This window comes from Aquarana catesbeiana, linkage group LG06 (genome assembly GCF_042186555.1).
Source record: "Aquarana catesbeiana isolate 2022-GZ linkage group LG06, ASM4218655v1, whole genome shotgun sequence".
Taxonomy (NCBI): domain Eukaryota; kingdom Metazoa; phylum Chordata; class Amphibia; order Anura; family Ranidae; genus Aquarana; species Aquarana catesbeiana.
Genome location: NC_133329.1, coordinates 335,089,869 through 335,111,597, shown reverse-complemented (window position 1 = coordinate 335,111,597; position 21,729 = coordinate 335,089,869). Strand labels below are relative to the sequence as shown.

At 42.3% G+C, this 21,729-nt stretch overlaps 1 protein-coding gene across 1 annotated transcript in view; it reads right to left on the bottom strand.

The window, feature by feature from the left end:
* The window catches only part of OLA1 (Obg like ATPase 1), a 294,690-nt gene that overhangs the window by 253,644 nt on the left and 19,317 nt on the right, over window positions 1-21,729 (bottom strand). Inside the window, exons 3-4 of the mRNA XM_073633868.1 lie at window positions 19,786-19,929; window positions 11,387-11,514 (exon numbers count right to left, since the gene is read on the bottom strand). Of these exons, the coding sequence (XP_073489969.1) occupies window positions 11,387-11,514; window positions 19,786-19,929 (272 nt within the window). The remainder of the gene's footprint in view (window positions 1-11,386; window positions 11,515-19,785; window positions 19,930-21,729) is intronic.

Sequence of the window (21,729 nt, the reverse complement as noted above, 5' to 3'; positions counted from 1 at the left end):
GTTTGTCTCATTGTAGCCACAGCCCTGGGTGCAAGAGGAAATTGTTCAGGCATACTGGCTATTTGTCCCCTGGAATGCATCTAGCCACAGTAATGAGGGCAGGGACAAACTCTTCCCACTCTTTACAGCACAAAATACTAAAAACCAGATAATTTGTATTCACTGCCTTTACTACAGCTGCAATAAGCAATACATCAGCCTGACAAACAAGATCTGCTTTCCATACCTCGTCATAAAAAAACAAACTCAAATAGCTTAGCAGCACGCAATTCCTAATATAAAGGCTCTGATAAAGTAAGACTATATTATAGTGAAGGAAGCAGCATTGCATGTCAGCTCCTAGGGAGAAAATAGGATACAAAGAAAGCAACAATCATTTCATAACTGCCACTACTGTAAATCTCTTTCTCCCAAACTAAATAAAGATAGCATTGAAATCACTGGAAAGAGAGCGAGTTCAGAGTAAGCCTGCTTACCTAAGTCTGTAACATCACAACAAAGCCAGCTCTTTAAATGGAGATTGAAGAAGGTCTTAGCTGCCATTTACTTTTTTTCTATAAACACTTCAAGTAATGTACATCCATAGTTATAATCCCTGTATAGGTTATCTGTCTACTTATGATTTATGTGGCCATGATAAAATAACATTCATTCACCTCGGTGTAATACAAAGAGAACATTCTGTTAGAACATTATCAGTTCACTCGATTTCTGCCTCTGCAGATGCAGTATTTCTTTCACACCACCACTGGGACATACCTGTGGGACATACCTTCCCACTTAGAAGTCAGTTTGAGAACATTACTGCAATGATGTATCTTAAAGTGGTTGTAAACACCATTAATGAAATTTGACCTAAGCACATATATCTGTAGTGTTTACTTCTCTCTCTCTCCAAAGCTCTAAGTGATGTGTCTTTCTGCTGCTCCGTTCCTCTGTTATCAGCAGAGTCACTTCTGACAAGTTCTCCAACACAGGAGAGAACTGCAGCTGTAAATCTGTGTTGGGGAGAAAGCTTAGAGGGAGATGAGCAGAGAGCTTATCTATTCAGACTACAGCTATGCACGTTCTTTCATTCCTCTGGCTATGTGGAGGGGGGGGGGGTTGCCTATCCTCCAATCAGCTCTCACACAGTGCAAGCCCAGATTCCACACCCACTGCTGGAAGAGGAAGAAAAATTTCTAACACAATCTGTACATTCTAAAGGGTGTAGAAAGGGAAAGACAGAAGATATACAAGTAAAACTTATGTAGGAGGATTTGTTTTATCTCTGTGTATCATCTCAGGCTGTTCACTTCACGGTTATAGGAGAGGGTTTACAACCACTTTAAAGCTGGTTGCTGAATTAGTGTAGAAATATTCTCCCCACTGCTGCTGGGTCCTCCCCCACAGAGCTGATCTTCCATAGCCCCTGAGGTGAACATCAGCTGCTGTAAATGCGAAAGTCACACTGCTCATCCGCCCGACCCTTCTGCCTGCCTCCTCCATTCATAGAACGCATAAAATACTTTCCCTGGATGTGGAGTGTTCTGCGACTGGATGTGGCAGATCCTGTCATTTATCCGCTTGCCATTTATTCACAGAACGCTTTGCATTCTGGAAAAGAACAGTTTGAATTCTGTGAATTGAGGAGGCGTGCAGAAGGGGTAGGTGAATGACAACTCTTTCACGCTCATATTATTTGATGAACGTCCCGACAGTGTCAGAAGATCAGCACACTGAGGAGATATCTTCACTATGCAGCAGCCAGCCGGACGTGGAACCCACTTTATTGCAGGTAAAAACAAAAAAAAAATGTAACTTGAGCTTTAATATTTAGAGATAAGAAACGGGCAATAATGTTTAATGCGACATGTCAAAATCCTTGCAAAGTATATAACCAACCATGAACAAAGTGGAGTTTCACTAGCCTTGCCTTAGTGTGATGGGGTGTCATTTAAAATAAATGTCACCACTAATATGCATAAGTAAATTGTGTGTAGGTGTGAATGGGCTCTGCAAGAAAAATAAGTAACCATTTGGAATTTCAGGAAAATTGTACACCTAATGTAAATATATCAACCGTTGTAGGATGCAGGTTTTTTGACAGAAGACTGGCATTAACTTTTATAATTATTAAAAGATATGAATCAATTTGCATATGTATATGGTACCCATTATTGGGATTTTCTATAAAGCAAATGTAGTACCCAAGTGCTTCTGTTCAGCTCTGAGAAGGTGATCAGAACCACTAAACTACAATTTAAATAATTCATGTCTACAATTTTTTTTACTGTTCAAAGCCTATAAAGCTGTGTTTTAATGGAGCCTGGAGATTTGCTTTAAAGCAGAACTTTAACCATAACAGTTTGATATTAAAGTTCTTTAACAAAAAAACAAAAAAAAACATTCTGCATTAATAATTATGCAACCAAAATTAGCATGTGTTGTAAATTGCCTCCAGCATTGTTCCGGTTTCTTTTTGCTGGAGGCTGCCATTTTGTTAAAGCCCAGAGCAGTCACTTCCTTATTGGAATCTCTCCCCCTCCCCCTGTTCTCAAACTATATGCCATTTTCTTCAAAGAAGATATGTACATTCCCAGCCTTGATTGTATGTCTTGGCTCAGTTAGAAAAAAAAAGGCTGACAGAAGATTTACAGTGCTGACGTTCACAGGCTGCCAATGAGGGAGAAAGGAGAGACAAAACACTATCCGCTTCCCCAGCAGCAGAGATTGTCTTGTCACCTCTCCAGATTTTTCTTCCTCCCTAAACTATGTTCCCTCTGCACAGTCTGTCATTCCAGTTGCTTTCTTCCCCCTTCAGCAACAGTAAATCTTAAAGCTGTCAGCTAATCGGCCTATAGTGGCTCCTGATTTTAGACACAGTGCCGAGAATAGAGAATATCTGAGTGGGTGCAAAGCAGGTTAAGACAATGCCTTAATTGGCACTTTTTTAATGTTTCACATAGCTATACCCAGTGCCGGGATAAGGTCATCCAGTGCCAAGGGCAAAGATGCCAAACTGTACACCCTCCGATCCCTTACCATTAGCAGCGATGACACTGTCGCTACTCCTGTCAGCCTTGTAACAGAAAAAACCAGCACAGGATTCCCCCATTCCTACAATAATCCATTGTGATCAGGGCAGCCGCCCCTCCTGCCCACCCCTTGTCCCAGTCCTGGTTATACCTGCAAAAGGGGCCCGCCTGAAGTGAGCTATCAGGACTTAATTTTCTGACAAAATGTACACTTTTAGTGGACAAAGTTGAAATTCTTTACTGGCACCAAAATAAAAGTCCCTGCATTGCTACAAGCGGTGTTTTGTCAATAGCACTTTTTGTTCATGAATCAGATAAGCAAAGCTCATACCAGAAGCCGTTTTCTGCTGTAAATTTCTTTCTCCTCTAAAAAGACTGAATGAACCACCAGTAGTGTTGACCCAGCATGGAGTTTATAACATTATTGAATGGGAGGTCTGTCCTGTCAGCAAGCAGACAAGGATCCCAGCCTCATGACAGCTAAAATCAGACAGCCTTTGTATATATAGTAGCAGATTGTCAAGCACCTTTTGCTATCTAGAAGTGACAGATTCATGCATGTCTAAATGCCATTTGCATAATCTGATCTTCAAAAGGTGAACATTAAGTGGCGCTGCTCTCAGAATCACGTCACAACGACCAATCCTTCCAGCTATTAATAGTGCATATCATGTAACCTGCACAACTATCCAGGAGGAAAGAGCAGCTGGAAGAAAGTCTGCTCACTACAGTTAGGGCTCACATTAAATGCTTGGGGGAACCAATATTAGCTGTATAGGAGCTGCTAATCAGGGAGATTGTTTCATCAATTAAAAATGGAAGTGCCAAAAGTAGCTAACATCTGCTATTTATCCAATAAACTACTAAAGAAGCAATAGAGAAAGTGGATATTTTAATTCTGATTTGGATATTTTTTTATACACATAATCTAGGGTTTTAAAGTGTTACTAAACCCACAACAGTAAAATCAGTCTGTATATGCAATAAAGCATGCTTGTTATCACTGTGAAACCTAAGGGGTTAATCCTCTGCATTGTGTAAAAAAGACCGTTTAATCCTATCTTCTCTGATCCTCGTCTCCTTTCACTGTCCCCAATATATTTCCTAATAATACAGAGTCAGGGACAGGCTGCACAGCTCAGTTTGGTGTGTTTTCCTAGAGAGTTTTTTTTTTTTTTCATTCCTTGGGAGGGTTATGTGAGCAGCACAGGGCCAATCAGCACTGTCCAGACAGAGGGTCAGGGGTCCTGCATCCTGATAGGACAGTCAGGAGCATGAAAACTCCTCCAACAAGCTTTAAACAGACACTAATAGACGTCACAAGACTGCTATATACTGCTGAAGAGAAAAGGTATTTAGCAGTTTAGATTTACTAAAATAATTGCATTTTCATGTTCTGTGGGAGACCAGATCTAGTGAATGCAGGGTCCTGAGCTTAGTAACACTTTAAGCCCTTGTTCTAAAAAGCCAGTTCTCTATGTATGTGCATTTATTAATACCATTATTTTGCACATACTTGATTTCTAAAGGTTTGAATCCCGTTTGTTATAACACACTGCCATCTTCCAGGCACAGCGCTTCCCCTCTAACCTCAGGAAGGAAGCGCGCACTCTCGCTCTCTTCCATTCCCGCAGCGGGACTACATCTCTCTTTGGCAATGCTCATGTGTGATGCTGAGATGTCAATTATAGCAGATGGGCAGACTGCAGTACCTATTCAGCTCCAAGCTAACATAGCAGTTATTCTATTGAGACGGCACTGGTAGTAGGAGCCACTGCAAAAATGTCCGTTATTGGAAAAAATAAAAATAAAACATTCTGGGCAATTGTCTCACAGTATCCAATATGACACGGTAAAATTAGGGGTAGCATGTTTTGCATTCAGATGTACCGCGGCAGTGTGTAACTTTGGTCAAGTGTCCCTTCTCGAGAAGAGTTCCTGGCTGCTCTCCATCCTACACCTCCTCTTTGGCCTCCAAGGCCGACCAGACGACTGTCTTACTAAGGTGGGGGTTTGGCCTGGCCGGGAGGACCTGGGGCAATATAGACAGCTCTGTGTACACTTTTTTTTGTTGTTGTACGTGTGCTGGGTAGAAACTTAAGGCTTAGGTGTATGGGGGTGGGGTGCAGGAACTTAAGGCTTAGGTGTATGGGGGTGGGGTGCAGGAACTTAAGACTCGTGTATGGGGGGCCAGAAGTTAAGGAAATATAAATTAAGGGGAGAAAACTGAATCCCTCCTCACGTTTTCAATGTCCATTTGTATTTAAGTCAATCTTTAAAGCAAACCAGTCATTAACTACATTCAGCTTTGCTACCTGCCAACCCTTACCTCTGCCACCACCTACTCAAAATACTAGTACAGGAAGGAAACATGTGACACATACCACCCCCCATGATGCAGCACTCTGGGTCAGATGGCAGGCGAGGGGCACTCCAAAGATTAATACTGATCATACTGTGATGCTAATGCTGGTTAGTCTGCAATGGAGGTGGAACTGCAACTTAATGAGAAGATTGGAGTGGCTGAAAAAATAAAAGAAATAAAAAAAAACAGATTCCTCCATCCACACAAACAAAAAGGATTCCCTCCATCTGGGACATTGTATTCTGATAACGGGACGCCAGCGCTGTCGGAATAAACTGATCAGTGGCTGCTGCCGATCGACAAAAGATTTCCAGCATGTCACAAAAAAAAAAAAAAAAATGATGGAACGATAAACTTCTGCAGGGACGGCCACACACTAACTGGGGTTTAAATTTTTTACAGCAGCTTCACAGAAGACCCAAAATTACTATCTCCCGCAACACCAAAAGTTCAGAGACAGGAAAAGGACAGGACAATTTCTTCAGGATCCAGCTGAATGCACAACACGTGACACACTTCATTACAGGTAAGTTAGCTCATTAAAGCTATAGGAGTTTATTTCACAGCTAAACTTCAGCTTTAAAAATGTTGAATCTTCTATAGCAGGGACTAGGTTCACCATTAACTACTTAAGCCACGGAAGGTTTTACCCACTTCCTGACCCGGCCATTTTTTGCGATACGGTACTGCAGATGTGCGACGCTGTACCCAAATAAAATTGATGTCATCTTTTCCCCACAAATAGAGTTTTCTTTTGGTGGTATTTAATCACCTCTGCGGTTTTTATTTTTTGCGCTATAAACAAAAAAAAGATCGACAATTTTGATAAAAAAAAAAAGAAATAAACTATTTTTTACTTTCTGCTATAATACATATCCAAAAAAAAAAAAAATTTCCTCATCAATTTAGGCCAATATGTATTCAGCTACATATTTCTCATAGAAAAAATCCCAATAAGCTTATATTAATTGTTTTGTGCAAAGGTTATAGCATCTACAAACTACGGGATAGATTTAGAGACAATTTTTTTTTACTGGTAATGGCGGCGATCTGCAATTTTTAGCGGGACTGCGACATTGCAGCGGACAAATCTGACACTACGTGACGCTTTTTGGGGACCAGTGACACCAATACAGTGATCAGTGCTAAAAAAAAAAAAATGCACTGATCTCTGTATAAATGACACTGGCAGGGTAGGGGTTAACTAGGGGGCGATCAAGGGGTTGAAAGTGTTCCTAACTGTGGAGGGAGTGGATTTACTGAAGGAAAAGAGCAATCGTGATTCAGCTTAGCTGAAACACGATCTCATAATTTTCCTCATTGACAGATCAGCGGCGTGCTTTGTTTACATTCGCACACCGCTGAACTGCGGGTCGCAGCGGTTATAGCGGATCCCGGACTCGCTGATTGGCTCCCGCTGTGTCCGCCCACAGCGGGAGCGCCCCCCCTCTAAACCATGTGCACAAAATCACGTACAGGTATGTGATTTTGAGCACCCGGGCCGCCCTGCCGCAGTAAATGTACGTGGGGAGGTCCGGAAGCGGTTAAAATTTAGCTAAAAAAATAAATGTCCTACAGCTTTGGTCGCATCACTTGCCTGTAATGAAGCATGTCCGACCTTGTGCAGGCAGCTGGATCCTGGTCAAATCTTCACTGCAAGGATGTCCTGTCCTCTTCCTGTTTCTGAACTTCCAGGGCTGCAATTGTTAACAGCTTTGGGTCTTCAAGCAGAACAGTACAGATGATATGACTGGGACACGCCCTCTTCCTAGATTGAGAAAAGTTCTTTCATTGATTACACTGCTTGTAACACGATTTGTGAGGGATAGTCTGACCCGTCACAGGATTCCTTCCCCCATTCCCAGATCATGTTACAAGATTTCACCACGATTCAGCTGGCTGTACAATGGGAGACATCCTTCATTACATAAGTGATGTGGCTAAAGCTGCAGGGATTATTATTTAGCAAATTTTCATCTTTATCAGAGAAGTGTGGCCAAACTGCACTTACTTGTGTTCTCCTGTGACCCAAAATCAGCCGACAGCAGCTAAAACCTGTCAGATGACGTCACAGTCACTCCAGGCTCTGGAAAGATCCCGGCACAGTCATGTGATCATTCACTTCTTGGGCTTAGACCCAGGCAGGAGACAGCAGCAGCATGGAGGAGCATCAGACCGATGCTGTAACATGGAGAGGAGTATGTATATATATATTTTTTTTTTTAAACCCCAGACTTCTTAAACCACTTGCTGACCAGCTGCTGTCATCATACTGCGGTAGGCCGGCACGATCCCGCGAATCGCCGTAGGTGCATGTCAGCACCTTTAAGGGCTCCCCCAGTAAGTCCCATCCCCCCACAGTTAGAAACGCTCATGAGGGAACACATTTAACCCCTTGATTGCCCCACTGGTGTTAACCCCTTCCCTGCCAGTGACATTTATACCGTAATCAGTGCATTTATATAGCGCTGATCGCTGTATAAATGTCAGTGGTCCCAAAAAGTCAAAAGTAAGTGTCCGATCTGTCCGCCGCAATGTCGCAGTCCCACTAAAAATTGCAGATCGCCAGTCAATTACTAATAAAAAAAAATTATAAAAATGCCATAAATCTGCCCCCTATTTTGTAGATGTTATAACTTTTGCGCAAACCAATCAATATAGGCTTATTGCAATTTTTTTTTTTACCAGAAATATGTAGAAGAATACATATCGGCCTAAACTGATGAAGAAATTACATTTTTTTAATTTATTATAGCAAAAAGTAAAAAACATTTTTTTTTTTTAAATTGTCGCTCTTTTTTCTATAGCCCAAAAAATAAAAACCGCAGAAGTGATCAAATACCACCAAAAGAAAGCTCTATTTGTGGGGAAAAAAAATGACGTCAATTTTATTTGGGTACAACGTCGCACGGCCACACAATTGTCAGTTAAAGCGACGCAGTGCCGTATTGCAAAAAAATGGCATGGTCATTAAAGGGGCAAATCTTCTGGTCTGTAAGTGGTTAATGAGAGTAAATATCAACAGATAATAAAACAAAATGGCACTTAGCTTTATATATTTCGGGGATGAGGGGGTTGACTTAGGAGGATCACGTCAGGTTTTTAGTACTTTTGGCAGGAATTCACCTTATTTCCTGTCCCAACAGGACAACACAAACCACAATTAAACCTGACAGGGTTCTGGCCTTTCTGGCCTGCCCGCGCATGTGCAGTACGGAAGGCCACTCCAGCTGATTTCCCGATCAGCTGGCGTGACGTCAGAGTGCATGCGCACATCATAGGAGGCATTTTTCGACGAGAGATACCATTTGACGAGCACAATTGAAAGCTATGCAAACAGCGGAGGGAGACCGTCTGATTGTGCCTCACTGTTGTGGGGCGGGTTTACAGTGTGCTCAATGACGGGTTTTGTGTGTTGAACGTCGGGTTTTGCCTGTTTCTAAGGGCAGGTTGCCACACAGACAAAACCAGTCCTTCAACACACCCACAACCCTCCCTGCAACAGCGAGGCACAATCTGACAACTACGGTCTCCCTCTGCTGTTTGCATAGAGTTCAATTGTGCCTGTCAAATGGTATCTCCCATCAAAAAACGCCTCCTACGATGTGCGCATGCACTATGGTGACGTCACGCCAGCTGATCAGGAAATCAACTGGAGTGCCCTTCCGTACTGCGCATGCGCTGGCACTTTTCAACAGAGGGCACTATTCGATAGAACACCAGCTGACAAAAAAAAAAAAACAAACACACACACACACACTTGGCTGGAAAGTGAATTTATCTATACCCAAAACCAAAAATGTTATCTTTTGCAGCTTACCAGGCCTTAGATGTGATGGCTGCATTTGTTTTCTTTTTTAGGCCTTATTTGCACCTAGTGATCGAACCACTAAAACAATTCCTCTACTAGGGTGGTATGCGCACTAAAGCCTAACATCAGCTAATACTTTTTAACCTCTTGGCACCAAGCGCACGCAAATAAGCAGCCTCTCTGCGGCCGGGTCTTGGCATCCAATAGCGTTGAAAGCGCGTACCCTGCGTGCTCCTGGCACAGTAACCATCAGCTCACGGAAAAAATGTGACCGCGGTGACAGCCAATCACGGCAGTCACATGGCCATAAGCCCCATCCCCTGGCATAGCAAACCCCTTAAAAGGGCCAGTGGCAGCCGGTGCCAAGGGAGGTTAATCACTTCAATGCTGGGCACTTTTACCCCCCTCCAGCCCATGCCAATTTTAAGCTTTCAGCGCAGTGGCACTTTCAATGACAATTGCAGTGTCATGCAACACTGTACCAGTATGACATTTTTATGATTTTTTTTCACACAAATAGAGCATTCTTTTGGTGGTATTTAACCACCACTGGGTTTTTTATTTTTTGCAAAAGGAACAGAGAAAGACCGAACATTTTGAACGTGGTTTCTGTTATACAATTCTGTAAATAAATAATTTTTCTTCATAAATTTAGGCCAAAATGTATTCTGCTATATTTTTTGGTTGAAACCAAATACCCCAAATCAGTGGATATTATTTCTTATTATTTAGTCTGTAGTAAAGTAATAGAGTTCACAAACTATAGTTTAAATTTGAAAATCAATCAATCCTGATGTACTGATGGCCTATCTAATTTCTTGAGGCCAGAAAATGTCCGGACAGTACAAATATCCTACAAATGACCCTTTGGAAAGTAGATAGTCCAGGGTATTTAGTAAGAGACATGGCAGGTTTTTGGAAGTTGTATTTTTTTTTTGTCACAATTGTTTAGTTTTTTTACATACTGTCACCAGTGCAGTACAGGGTTATCATAACAAGTGTGGTATTGATCAGGGACTGGTGACTGTATGTAAAAAAGAATCATTTTTTTTCAATCCTATCTTTTACTTTTTTTATTACGATTTTATTTTTTAATACCCTGTGACCAGTGCAATACAGTGTTACCAGAGCAACACTGTACTACCCTGGGGAAGTGATAAGGATTTCTTTTTACACATTACGGTTGTTTATATCAGTGAGTTTCACTGGTATAAGCAACCATTTTTACTGAATGAAACTGATTCAGTGTGTTTTGGCCACAGCTAATCACATGGTACAGATGGGCTGTGATTGGCCCTGTCTGTACCATGTGATCACTGTGACCAATCACAACTAGCAACACAATTGTACACAATGGATGGCATGAAAGGAAGCCATCCATTGTTTACAATTGTCACGTGATCTGCTGTGATTGGTCACAGTGATCACATGGTACCAGCAGCAGGGCATTACACCGATCAGTCATTGGCTGCATCCGATGGACACCGCCGGTGACAGATCGCGCCACAACACGACCCCAAGGTGGCGTGCAAGGAGCAATCTGGGAGGACGTCATATGACGTCCACCCGGATCGACGAAAGTCCCGCTCAGCTGTAATTTTGCTATAGGCCAGGCGGGAACTGGTTAAGCAGATATATAGCAGATAGAGATATAGGTTTGTTTTTGATGCGTTCCAGTGCATTTTTCCCCTTCACCCTTAATAAGGACATGTGTGTTCCTGTGCATTTTGGTTTGTTCCAGTGCGTTCTTGATGTCTTTTACCACGTTCCAGTACAGTTTAGTGCAGAAAACATGCAGCATGTTCTACTTTTTTTTTCTAGAACTGGAATGCACTGTAACTGATCGCACTGGTGTGAACCAGTGCCATTGGAAACCATATAACCTACAATTCATGCATTTTTGATATAGAAAAAAAAATTCACTGGACTGCATATGGTGTGAACTGACCCCAAAGCAAATTCTATGAATAACCGCAATTTACACAATGCTTTTGCCCTGGAAGATTAGGAATAAAGCAGGGTTTGTTTTTTCCAGGCGAAAGAAAAGTTTTCAATACGACACATCAAAATACATTCTTTTTGAAGCTAATCACATAAGAGGCACACATATTTATCTGTGATTCAGTGCTTAGAGCAGACTTCCATGCACTCATTTTAACATGATGTTCATGTATGTGACCAGAAGACACTCACGTGTTAGATGGAAGATCCCGTCACAGGCACTGATGTTGGACAGAAACGCATTCCCCAAGCCTTCCCCCTTACTGGCCCCTTTGACGAGACCAGCTATGTCCACCACAGTCAGAAATGCTGGAACTTTGCTTTAGAATAAACAAACAAACAACAGGGTTTTACCACCACGTCATATTCGTTCTTTGCAGGTAAAGAATAAACAATGACCCTGGCATATAAAAGTAAAAGTAAATACTTTTTTTTTTTTTTTTTTTTTTTTTTAGACAAACCATCAGAGGAACAACCTGAATGTTATTTTTTGGCATTGAGAATCAACAGTCCTAGCAAAGTGTCAGAGCTTTCAAACAGCAAGGAAAGTAAAGAGGTTCATATAGTAACCAGCTATTTTCAAATGTACCCTGAAATTAGAAAGGCCAATTAGTACGTGCAATAATTCTAAGTTTGCCGTCATCCAGTTTTTTTTTTAAACAAACTTCTTTAAAAATAACAGACTGCAGTGTTGCTGCTGTGTTCTGTGCATATAGAGCAGGGGTGTCCAAACTTTTTTCAGAGAGGGCCAGATTTGATGAAGTGAACACGCGCGAGGGCCGACCATTTTGCCTGACATTCTTTGAACCATTAAAATTCATTCTAAGTGTGTTTGTTCGAGCACTAATACACTGCCCAACAAGAATTATCTTGCCTTTGTGGCTGTGTGTGAGTAAAGAGATGAGCTCAGGCGTATTATTTGGATATACTGTATTTATTGGTGTACAACACGCACCTTCACTTTAAGAGGGAAAAAAAAACGTAACTATTTAAATAAAGAACTGTGAAGCAAAATAAGGGTCAGTGCCCATCTGCAGACCCCCAATTGCCATGAATGCAGCACCCATCATTGCCAGGAATGCAGCACCCATCATTGCCAGGAATGCAGCACCCACCAATCGCCAGGAATGCAGAACCCATCATTGCCAGGAATGCAGCACCCATCATTGCCAGGAATGCAGCACCCATCATTGCCAGGAATGCAGCACCCATCATTGCCAGGAATGCAGAACCCATCATTGCCAGGAATGCAGAACCCATCATTGCCAGGAATGCAGAACCCATCATTGCCAGGAATGCAGAACCCATCATTGCCAGGAGTGCAGCACCCATCATTGCCAGGAGTGCAGCACCCATCATTGCCAGGAGTGCAGCACCCATCATTGCCAGGAGTGCAGCACCCATCATTGCCAGGAGTGCAGCACCCATCATTGCCAGGAGTGCAGCACCCATCATTGCCAGGAGTGCAGCACCCATCATTGCCAGGAATGCAGCACCCATCATTGCCAGGAATGCAGCACCCATCATTGCCAGGAATGCAGCACCCATCATTGCCAGGAATGCAGCACCCATCATTGACAGGAATGCAGCACCCATCATTGCCAGGAATGCAGCCCCACCATTAGCCAGGAATGCACTCACTATTGCAAGAAATGCAGCCCCACCATTGCCAGGAATGCACTCACCATTGCAAGAAATGCAGCACCGACCATTGCCAGGAATGCACTTACCATTGCCATCAGTGCAGCCTTGGAGGGGAAATGGAGGGGGCAGGACAAGCGCCAAAGATATCCTGCAGGAGATTCTCCTGTTTACATAGCGGCCTCTAAGTGAAAGTCCCGCCTCCTTTGATGGACAAAACAATCGTCCAATGACAGCGCAGCGGAGATGGGACTTCCTATTACAGAGGCTTCCGTGTAAACAGGAAATACTCCTCCTGTGTGCACTGCACTCATCCCGCCTCCTCCCTCCGAGGCAGCCAGACTATATATCTTTTGTGGCGCTGGGAGATCGTCGGGGGGGCCACAAAAGATATACATGTTTAGATAACCAGGCGGGCCGTTCAAAACCGGACCACGGGCCGCAATTGGCCCGCGGGCTGGACTTTACACATGCCTGATATAGAGGTAACTTATTTACAGATATATGCTGGACAGTAAAAACTTTTAAAACAGTGCTACATACTGATAGGAGTCAGGGGTTTTTAATTTCTTTAGTCTCTTTTCAACATCTGTGTGGTTATACGGTCTTGTTGGATCCGAAATCCTAATCCATAAAACAATGGTTTCTATACACTTCACCGATGATGGGCAAATAGCCCGAAACAGCTGTATGTAGTTTGGAATTAATGGCTCTGTGATATTAGACTATATTTGCCCTATATACTAGTGACTATGGGTGTGCATCTAGCCAATGGAGTATAAGGCAATCATTTGCATGGCTCTTCTCGCTTTTCTGAAATGAGGAATCATTTTTGGGACATGTGACAGAATGAGATAAAATATCTTCAAGTGATTGTTACCCCCTTTATTTTTTAAACATATTATACTTACCGGCTCTGTGCAATAGTTTAGCACAGAGCAACCACAACCGTCCTCTTCTCAAGCCCCCCCGCCAGAGCTCCTGGCTCCTCCTCTTTTTGTGGCCACCATAGAAATCCGCTTCCTACTGTGGCACACCTGCTGGCTTAATTCCGGGTCACGCTGTCTGCGTCCATTGACACAGACAGTGTGGCTCGGCCTGCCCTCTCATCACAGGATTTGATTGACAACAGCAGGAGCCACTCTTTGTCCTTTGAGAAGGGAGATACTGCTCTCAGGCACACTGCAGGATGGAGATCGGGCTCAGGTGAGTATAAGTGGAGGAAGCTGCACACAGGTTTTTTACCTTAATTCATAGAATGCATCAAGATAAAAAACCTTCTACTTTTACAACCATTTTTAGCATTAAAAAAAAACCTTTACTGTGATACACTTATTAGAGCGAGGGCTTTTTGGTTATTTGATAGTTATATAAGGCTCAATTCACCAAGAGTTAAATACCCCGTGAAAAATAGCGCTAAAATTACTACTACTAATAATAATAATAATAATAATAAGGTATTTATTTCAAAAGCCATCAATTCACAAAAATGCACGTTAAAACTATTTTGCGGTTTTACTGCAGACTGGACCTCAAGCTGTAGGTGGAAGTGAAACATGTAGCAGTAGTATTCATACCACTGCCAAATGTGACAGTTTAATAATGTTTAAAAGAGTGTTTCAATGGCGAAAGCAGGAAACTCAGCATTGCCAAAATGCACAAAATCCCTTGGTTTCCCTACACCTGCTCTTCCTGGAGTATTCGGTTATCTGCATTTGCTTAACAAGCATAGTTTTTGCAGTATAAGGGAAGGTGCAGAAAAATGTGTTCAGCTCGGTTAACATATGCAAATTGGATGCGGTTCAAAACTCACCAAATTTGCATAAAACATGTGAACCAGAGCGGCTTTCAAAGAAGCCGGTTCACACATGTCCGGAAAGGCCACAGTCCATTTTTAAAGAGAGTCCTGAGCAATTTTAGGTTAAGTTTAGGTGTAAATTCAAGTAAAAGTTTGCACCTGAAACGGTGAACAAAACTGCACCGGACTCCTGTTAAAAATGGACTGCAAACTGCAGCCGGATATGTGTGAACCTAGCCTTAGAATGGATCCATACTGCATTGAATGTAAAAGAGTATCCAGAGCCCTCATTGTTAAGGTTGCATTTTGTGATGGACCTTATGGGAAACAAAAGGAACAGACAGTCATGACACAAACTGTACATAGTGGTTGGCATGCTGCCTTTATGTGTGCCAAGCCCAATGGTTCAGTAAACTTTATGAGCCCTGAAAAGGCAACTCTTTCTTTCACTGCCCATGTGGGCTAAGATCAAGTGTAGTATCTCTTCTTATCAGTTGCCAGAGGAGGCGATACCGATGTACTGACCATAGAGGAAAGGGCACATGCAAATCCAATGGTGTAATTGGACCTGGACAGACGGTTGAGGGAAAGTCATCACCTGGTTGCCCATGGGGGCTCCAGTGGGCCTTCCCAACCTGTCTAGAAAGGACCTCCTGGTGAGGATGGGTGCTGCACATGGGTCCGGCCGGAGGGTCGGGTCTCTGGCCTTCTGGCTTAGATTGGGGTAGCTCTAGCTACGGACAGTTATTCGGAAGAGAACGCTTACTCCTCCTTTGGCGGGGGGGGGGGGGGAAGTGGTTAGTACTAGAGGTCGACCGATATGGGTTTTTCTCTGGCCGATGCCAAAGCCGATATTTAGAAATCGCGGTGGATATATGATGCCGATTTTTTTGGGCCGATATTTTAGGCAGATTTTTTTTTTTTTTTTCCCTTCATCTCATAAAATCTAACAGTTAGACCCCTTTCACACTGGGCGTTTTTCAGGCGCTTTTGGGCTAAAAATAGCGCCTGTAAAACGGCTCCCCTGCAGTCTGTGTGAAAGCTTGAGTGCTTTCACACTGAGGCAATGCGCTGGCAGGATGTTAAAAAAAAGTCCTGCAAGCAGCATCTTTGGAGCGGTGTATACCGCTCCTCCACCACTCCTGCCCATTGAAATGAATGTGCACCGCTGCCGAAGCGCCTGCAAAGCGTTTCGGCAGCAGCGCTTCAGGGGCGCATTTAACCCCTTCTTAGGCCGCTAGCTGGGTTATAAGTGCTCCGCTAGCAGCCGAATAGCGCTGCTAAAATGACGGTAAAGCGCCGCTAAAATTAACAGCGTTTTACCGTCAACGCATGCCCGCTCCAGTGTGAAACCAGCCTTAAGTAATAAGTGATACAGAAAATTTTTTATATTTAAACATTTATTAAACAAAACAAACCTCCAATCAGTTCACTTGTATGTAGAATTTAGATTTAAAAAAAAATAACTATATCTTAAATATTAAATACACAAAAACAGGTAATCAAAACTTTTGGACGAAAAAAAATGGGCTAACTTTACTGCTTTTTTTTTTTAATTTCATTAGTGTATTTTTTTTAAAAAAATTGCGTTTGAAAGACCGCTGCGCAAATACCATGTGACATAAAATATTGCAACAACCGCTATTTTATTCCCTAGGGTCTCTGCTAAAAAATATATATATAATGTTTGGGGGTTCTAAGTGATTTTATAGCAGAAAATACAGGATTTTTACTTGTAAGCAACAAGTGTCAGAAAAGATTTAGTTTTTAAATGGTTAAACTGAAAACTTCTCCACGGAGTTCAGTCTATTGATAAAAGAACCTGAAAGAGATACAATGTATCTTCTTATCAGACTTGGCAGGCTGCCCAGAGGAGGAGAGAAGAAAACTTCAGACAACTTGCAATTGACTTCTATTACAGAAGTCATTTGCAAGTCCCACTGAATCGGCTTTTTTTTAGCAGCACAATCGGCCGATGCCGATTAAGTAAAAAAAGCCAAATATCGGCCGATATATCGGTCGACCTCTAGTTAGTACTTCCCTAATGTAATTAGGAAGGAGTGATGGGAGCGATGGTGGAGCCTGATGGTAATGGGCTCTCACCAAGCTCCCTGAACTTCATGCCTTTCTGCCTGGAGTGGGGGCTGCTGTGGTCTGGGCTGGGGGTCAGGGTTGGGTTTGAAAACCTATGGAGTATGTGCCCCTGGAGTGGCAGTCCAGGGGTGCCAAAAAAAAAAAATCACTGAGTGGCAGTCACTTTGATTTGAGGCACCACGGTCACTGCACCATAAAACACGCTTTTTTAAGCACCTGCCTCTTGGGCCGGGCCTTTTGGCTGGGACCAGAGGAATTTTTTATTCCTGGCTGAAGGGCCTGGTCATTGTTTTATACAATGGCCACCTTTTTCACTCCCCTCTTCACTATCCCTTCCCCACTTTCTTTTTATTTAAAATGATGCCTATGTTTGTCACGTTTTGTCTTTTTAGGTTTGTACACAGTTGTCTCACTGTGTGATGAGTAAGGATGCGGGTCCTCGGGCCAGCCCTGAAAGTCTTGGGAAGGGGTGGACATGGCCTTCTGGCTTAGTTCGCCCTCTCTCATGGGGTCTCCCTTCGGGGGAGCCCCACCTAGTACTTGGGTGGGTTCTGTTTTGGCAGGCCCTCCAGAGAACGGGGTCTGTCTGGTTTCGGCCAAATAGACCATTGTAAAGTACCTTTGTCCCTGTCTGGAGCCTAACGCCCCGGGGGAATCAGGGAATTGGCAAGTCTGTGTACCCGTTGCACTTTTTTGTGACCACTCTTTATGTGTGTGCACATTTTTTTGGCACCGGGTGAAGTTTTTTGGGTGTGTTATGCACGCCATAGGCTTTCAATAAAAAAAAAAAAAAAAAAAAGTGGATCCAGACTGAGGCCTCATGCACACTGGACATTATAACAACGTTATAAAAACACTAGTAGCTTTGCAGTGAGTTTTTCAACTTTTTTGCAATAGCATTTTTTAGCGGTTTTTTTTTTTTTTTTTTTTTTTTTTTTTTTTTTTTTTAGGAAAAAAAAAATTTTATTTTTTTTTCAATGGATCAAAAACATTAAAAACCGCTGGTGAGCGACGTTTTTGAGTGTTTATCATTGTTAGAGCGTTTTTACAGCTGAAAAAAGTCTCTCAGAACCCACTAGTTTTGGGTTTTTTTTTACTGCTCAAAAACGCCACTGCCCAAAACTGCTGATAACAGCCTATGTGTGCATGGACACATAGGATAACATGATGGAGAGTTTAATGATTGTAGAAAAAAACATCTACAGCCAAAAACAGCTGCTGTAAAAACGTCCAGTGTGCATGAGGCCTTAAAATGGCCACAGACATCAAAAGATGGTCAGAAGTCCAATCACAATCTGATTGCCGTCCAATGTCCTTTGGTAGAGTTAGGGTCCTAAACAGAAACAATTGGGACCCATGAGCAGGCAGGAGGGAAGATTTATTTATATTCGCTACGAATATTTAGCTTTACTGAGGTGGAGTCCAACTTTTCGGGATAGCCTGGCTCAGAGGTCTACTGCCTAACCCTTACTGCCTCCCTGCTCCTGAAATCACATTACAGCACCAAATAGCTACCAGACTTGAAGATGAATTCCTGGTATGGTAATTTTTTTTTGCATAGTTACATCGATCTAGCTCGGACCTGAAAGCTGGTAATCACCGTTACTCCAGTGATCTCCACATGCTTCCGAGTCCTGTTGTGAGCAGCCGGCCTGATGCACTGTGAATACAGGAGGTCGGCTGCTCAGCACAAGCGCCATTCAATGCAAAGCGTTCTTTGATTGGACAAGGAAGACAGGTGCGGCGGTAATGTCACATTCCCCACTTCATCCAATCAGAGAAAGTTTGCATTCATTCAGAAAATGCAAATCATTCTCTGAATGGCACCCATGCCAAGCAGCTGAACTCCTGTATTCACAATGCCTCAGGCTGGCCGCTCAAGACAAACAAACGATTTCCCAGCACACTTACCAGCAAGCCTGCAAAACAACCGAACTGCCCCTAACAGTTTACGTTAAAAACAGAGGGTTTTGTTTGCACACATTTTCAAATATATGCGTAAGCCCATGACAAGGGACCTTTGTATATACTGCGTTCCTAACTCTAAAATTTCCAAAGTATCCATAGTAGGAACACATACAACAATGGATAGGTTAAGGGACAGTGTGCCTGGAGAGAGCCCACCCTTCCTTAAAGTGGTTGTAAACCCATTTTTAAAAATACAAAAAAAAAACTAACACCTGCAAGACAAAGGCATAATGAGCTAGTATGCATAGCATACTAGCTCATTATGTAATACTTACCTGAGATCGAAGCCCTCGCTACGGTGCCCGTACACCACTCCGACAGCCGACATCACTCCCGGGGGTTACTTCTGGGTATCGCGGCTCCGCTGTGATTGGCCAGAGCCGTGGTAACGGCGCGCACACACTGAAGCAACCGCACATACATGCCATTGCTTCAGTTTGTCAGTGCGCATGTGCCGATGATGTCGGCACATGCAAATACAGGGGATATCTCCTAAACTGTGCAGGTTTAGGAGATATCCTGGGTAGCTACAGGTAAGCCTAATTATAGGCTTACCTGTAGCACAAAGTGGTCTGTAAAGGTTTACAACCACTTTAAAAAGGCATATGGACACACAAGACACCAAGCAAAAGCACAATGGCAGCAAAGGTATCCAGTGCGTCCCTGCACCCAATTCAACCAACTGTACAAAAAAAATGGCATCCACCCCAACCTATAACTAGCGTTTACAGCAAGGTGCACATTGAAGGGTACTGCACATTGCAAATAAACAAAAGTTTACAGTTTACATTAAAAACAGGGCTTTGTTTGCACACATTTGTAATTATATGCGTAAGCCACAATGCCCACGACAAGGGACCTCTATATAAGCTGGACTAATCTAACTATGTAAACATATACCATGCCTGGAATTCATCTTTAAAGGTGATGTCTGACACCAACTTTCAAGTTGTAAAGCCCGACACACCGATATAAAGCTAAATGAGGGGGCCAACATATTTAAGTTAAGAAGGTGCATTTCAGTCCTAAGCAGTTCTGTTTAAAGCTATGTACCTTTGCTGTAGCTTTTAAAATAGGCAAAAACTCTTACCTCACTGGCTTGTGATGTTGACACAGGAAGTCGAATCTGTCATCTGAGATGGGGACCCGGCTCTCATTTGGATTAATAGTGCAAAATGGAAAGTTTTCAGCAGCAGCTTGGCTTTTAGTCAACACATTAAAGAAGGTTGATTTCCTGTTAAAATAATGAGTGGGGAATTCATTTTATGAGCTTGCAAGGACAACTTTTTAGCACGGGTTTGTATTAAAGCCAGTTACCATCAAATAGCAATTACTATTCAATTTCCTTAATTCCCTAAAAAACATAAATAAAAAATATTTCTTATGAACTGCAAAATTACAACACTCTCAAATAACTTTATGCATTCCCCAATTAAAAGTACTAGCTAGATTTTCTGTAATATAGGGCTCTAAAACAGGACTGAATGAAGAGCTATATACAGTATCTCCCAAAGACATCACAGGTGAGATTTCCCTACAGCAATGTGCATCTGTGTCCCATTCCTCACACCCATAATAATAAGTCTCTTTAAACTGGTTACATTTGTTACTGTGACCGGCTGTTGGTTTCCGCAATATGCGGTTTGATGTTGTATGTATTTACCATAGAACTCAAAGAGTCATTTCCCCCCAAAAAATAATAATAATCAGTCTCTCTTGTAGCTGGATTCTATTAAAGGACTGACACCCTCATTTTGAACAAACATATTCGCGTTGCACTCAAATGTGAATGTGATAATTACTTGACTCAAAGCCAAAACACTGCAAAAAAAATTATAATGCAATAAAAAAAAAAAAACAGATTGTCCAGTTTCTACAAAGCCTTTGTGTACCACTTGTAATCCAGTCCATATATCCACCAGAGCAGAGATCTGCAGACCACAACAAAGACAACCCCTTTCGGGTATGCACTCACCTTACAAATGGGCCCTTCAGATGGACCAATAGAGCCTTTAAACAATAAAGCAATGGTTTTCTGCTGATCGCTGCATTTGCCCCTGATGACGTCACGGTGACGAAACACTTTGGTATGGATCTGAGAGGCGTATATGGTGAGCTGCTGGCTTCCAATGTTCCTAGTGTACTGTGGTTGATTGTCTCAGCTGACCAGGGCTGGATGGGAGGTGGCCACTCCACACTCTCCATGTGTTTTATCTGCTGTTACTCAAGTGAGCTCATACATGGTTTTTATTAATTATTTGTTTGTACAGTGAACGCTAAGAGGTGTTTTTTCTTCTTATCGGAGTACTGGACGGCTGTTTTTGAAGGTAGACCATTACTCTTTTTCTAGTCCCAATTCAACAATAGGAGTGAGTGCAATCAGGTATCTTCCCATCGGCAGCAATCAGCAGAAAACTGAGGGTTTATTGTTTAAAGGCTCCATTAGCCAATTTGAAGGGCTATCTGTAAGGTGACTGCATAGCCGAAAGGGGTTTTCTTGGTGGTGGTCTGGACTGAATTTCACGTGGGACAAAGAATTTGTAGAGACTGAACACTGGATAGTTTTTTTTTATGTTTTATTGAATACACGGATTGTTTTTGATTGCATTGTAATTTTTTTTTAGTGTTTTGGATTTAATTCTAGTGATTTTCTCATATCACATTGAGGAGCATATACATTCACAGTTTATTTCATTTTTTTTTTTTTTTTTTTTTTTAGTGCAACACTAATACATGTTTATTTGTTCAGATTGATTTTCACACACACGTGTTTGCAGCTCTGTTTCATGTTTATGTGCAAACTTTTTGTATAACACCCTCATTTTAGCTGTAATGATCATGACATTTGGTAGAATTGGGAATAAGAAGCTTAGTAACATGTTCATATATACATATAAAAGGGAAGGTAGGAAGCAGATGTAGGTGTTCCCGAAGTCCAGCTTGGACCCGCCAAATCTTGCAGATTTGGACATCTGCTTACAGCTGAACTTTTGTAATAATCGTTAGGAATACAACCAATCCAGTGTAGAGGTGA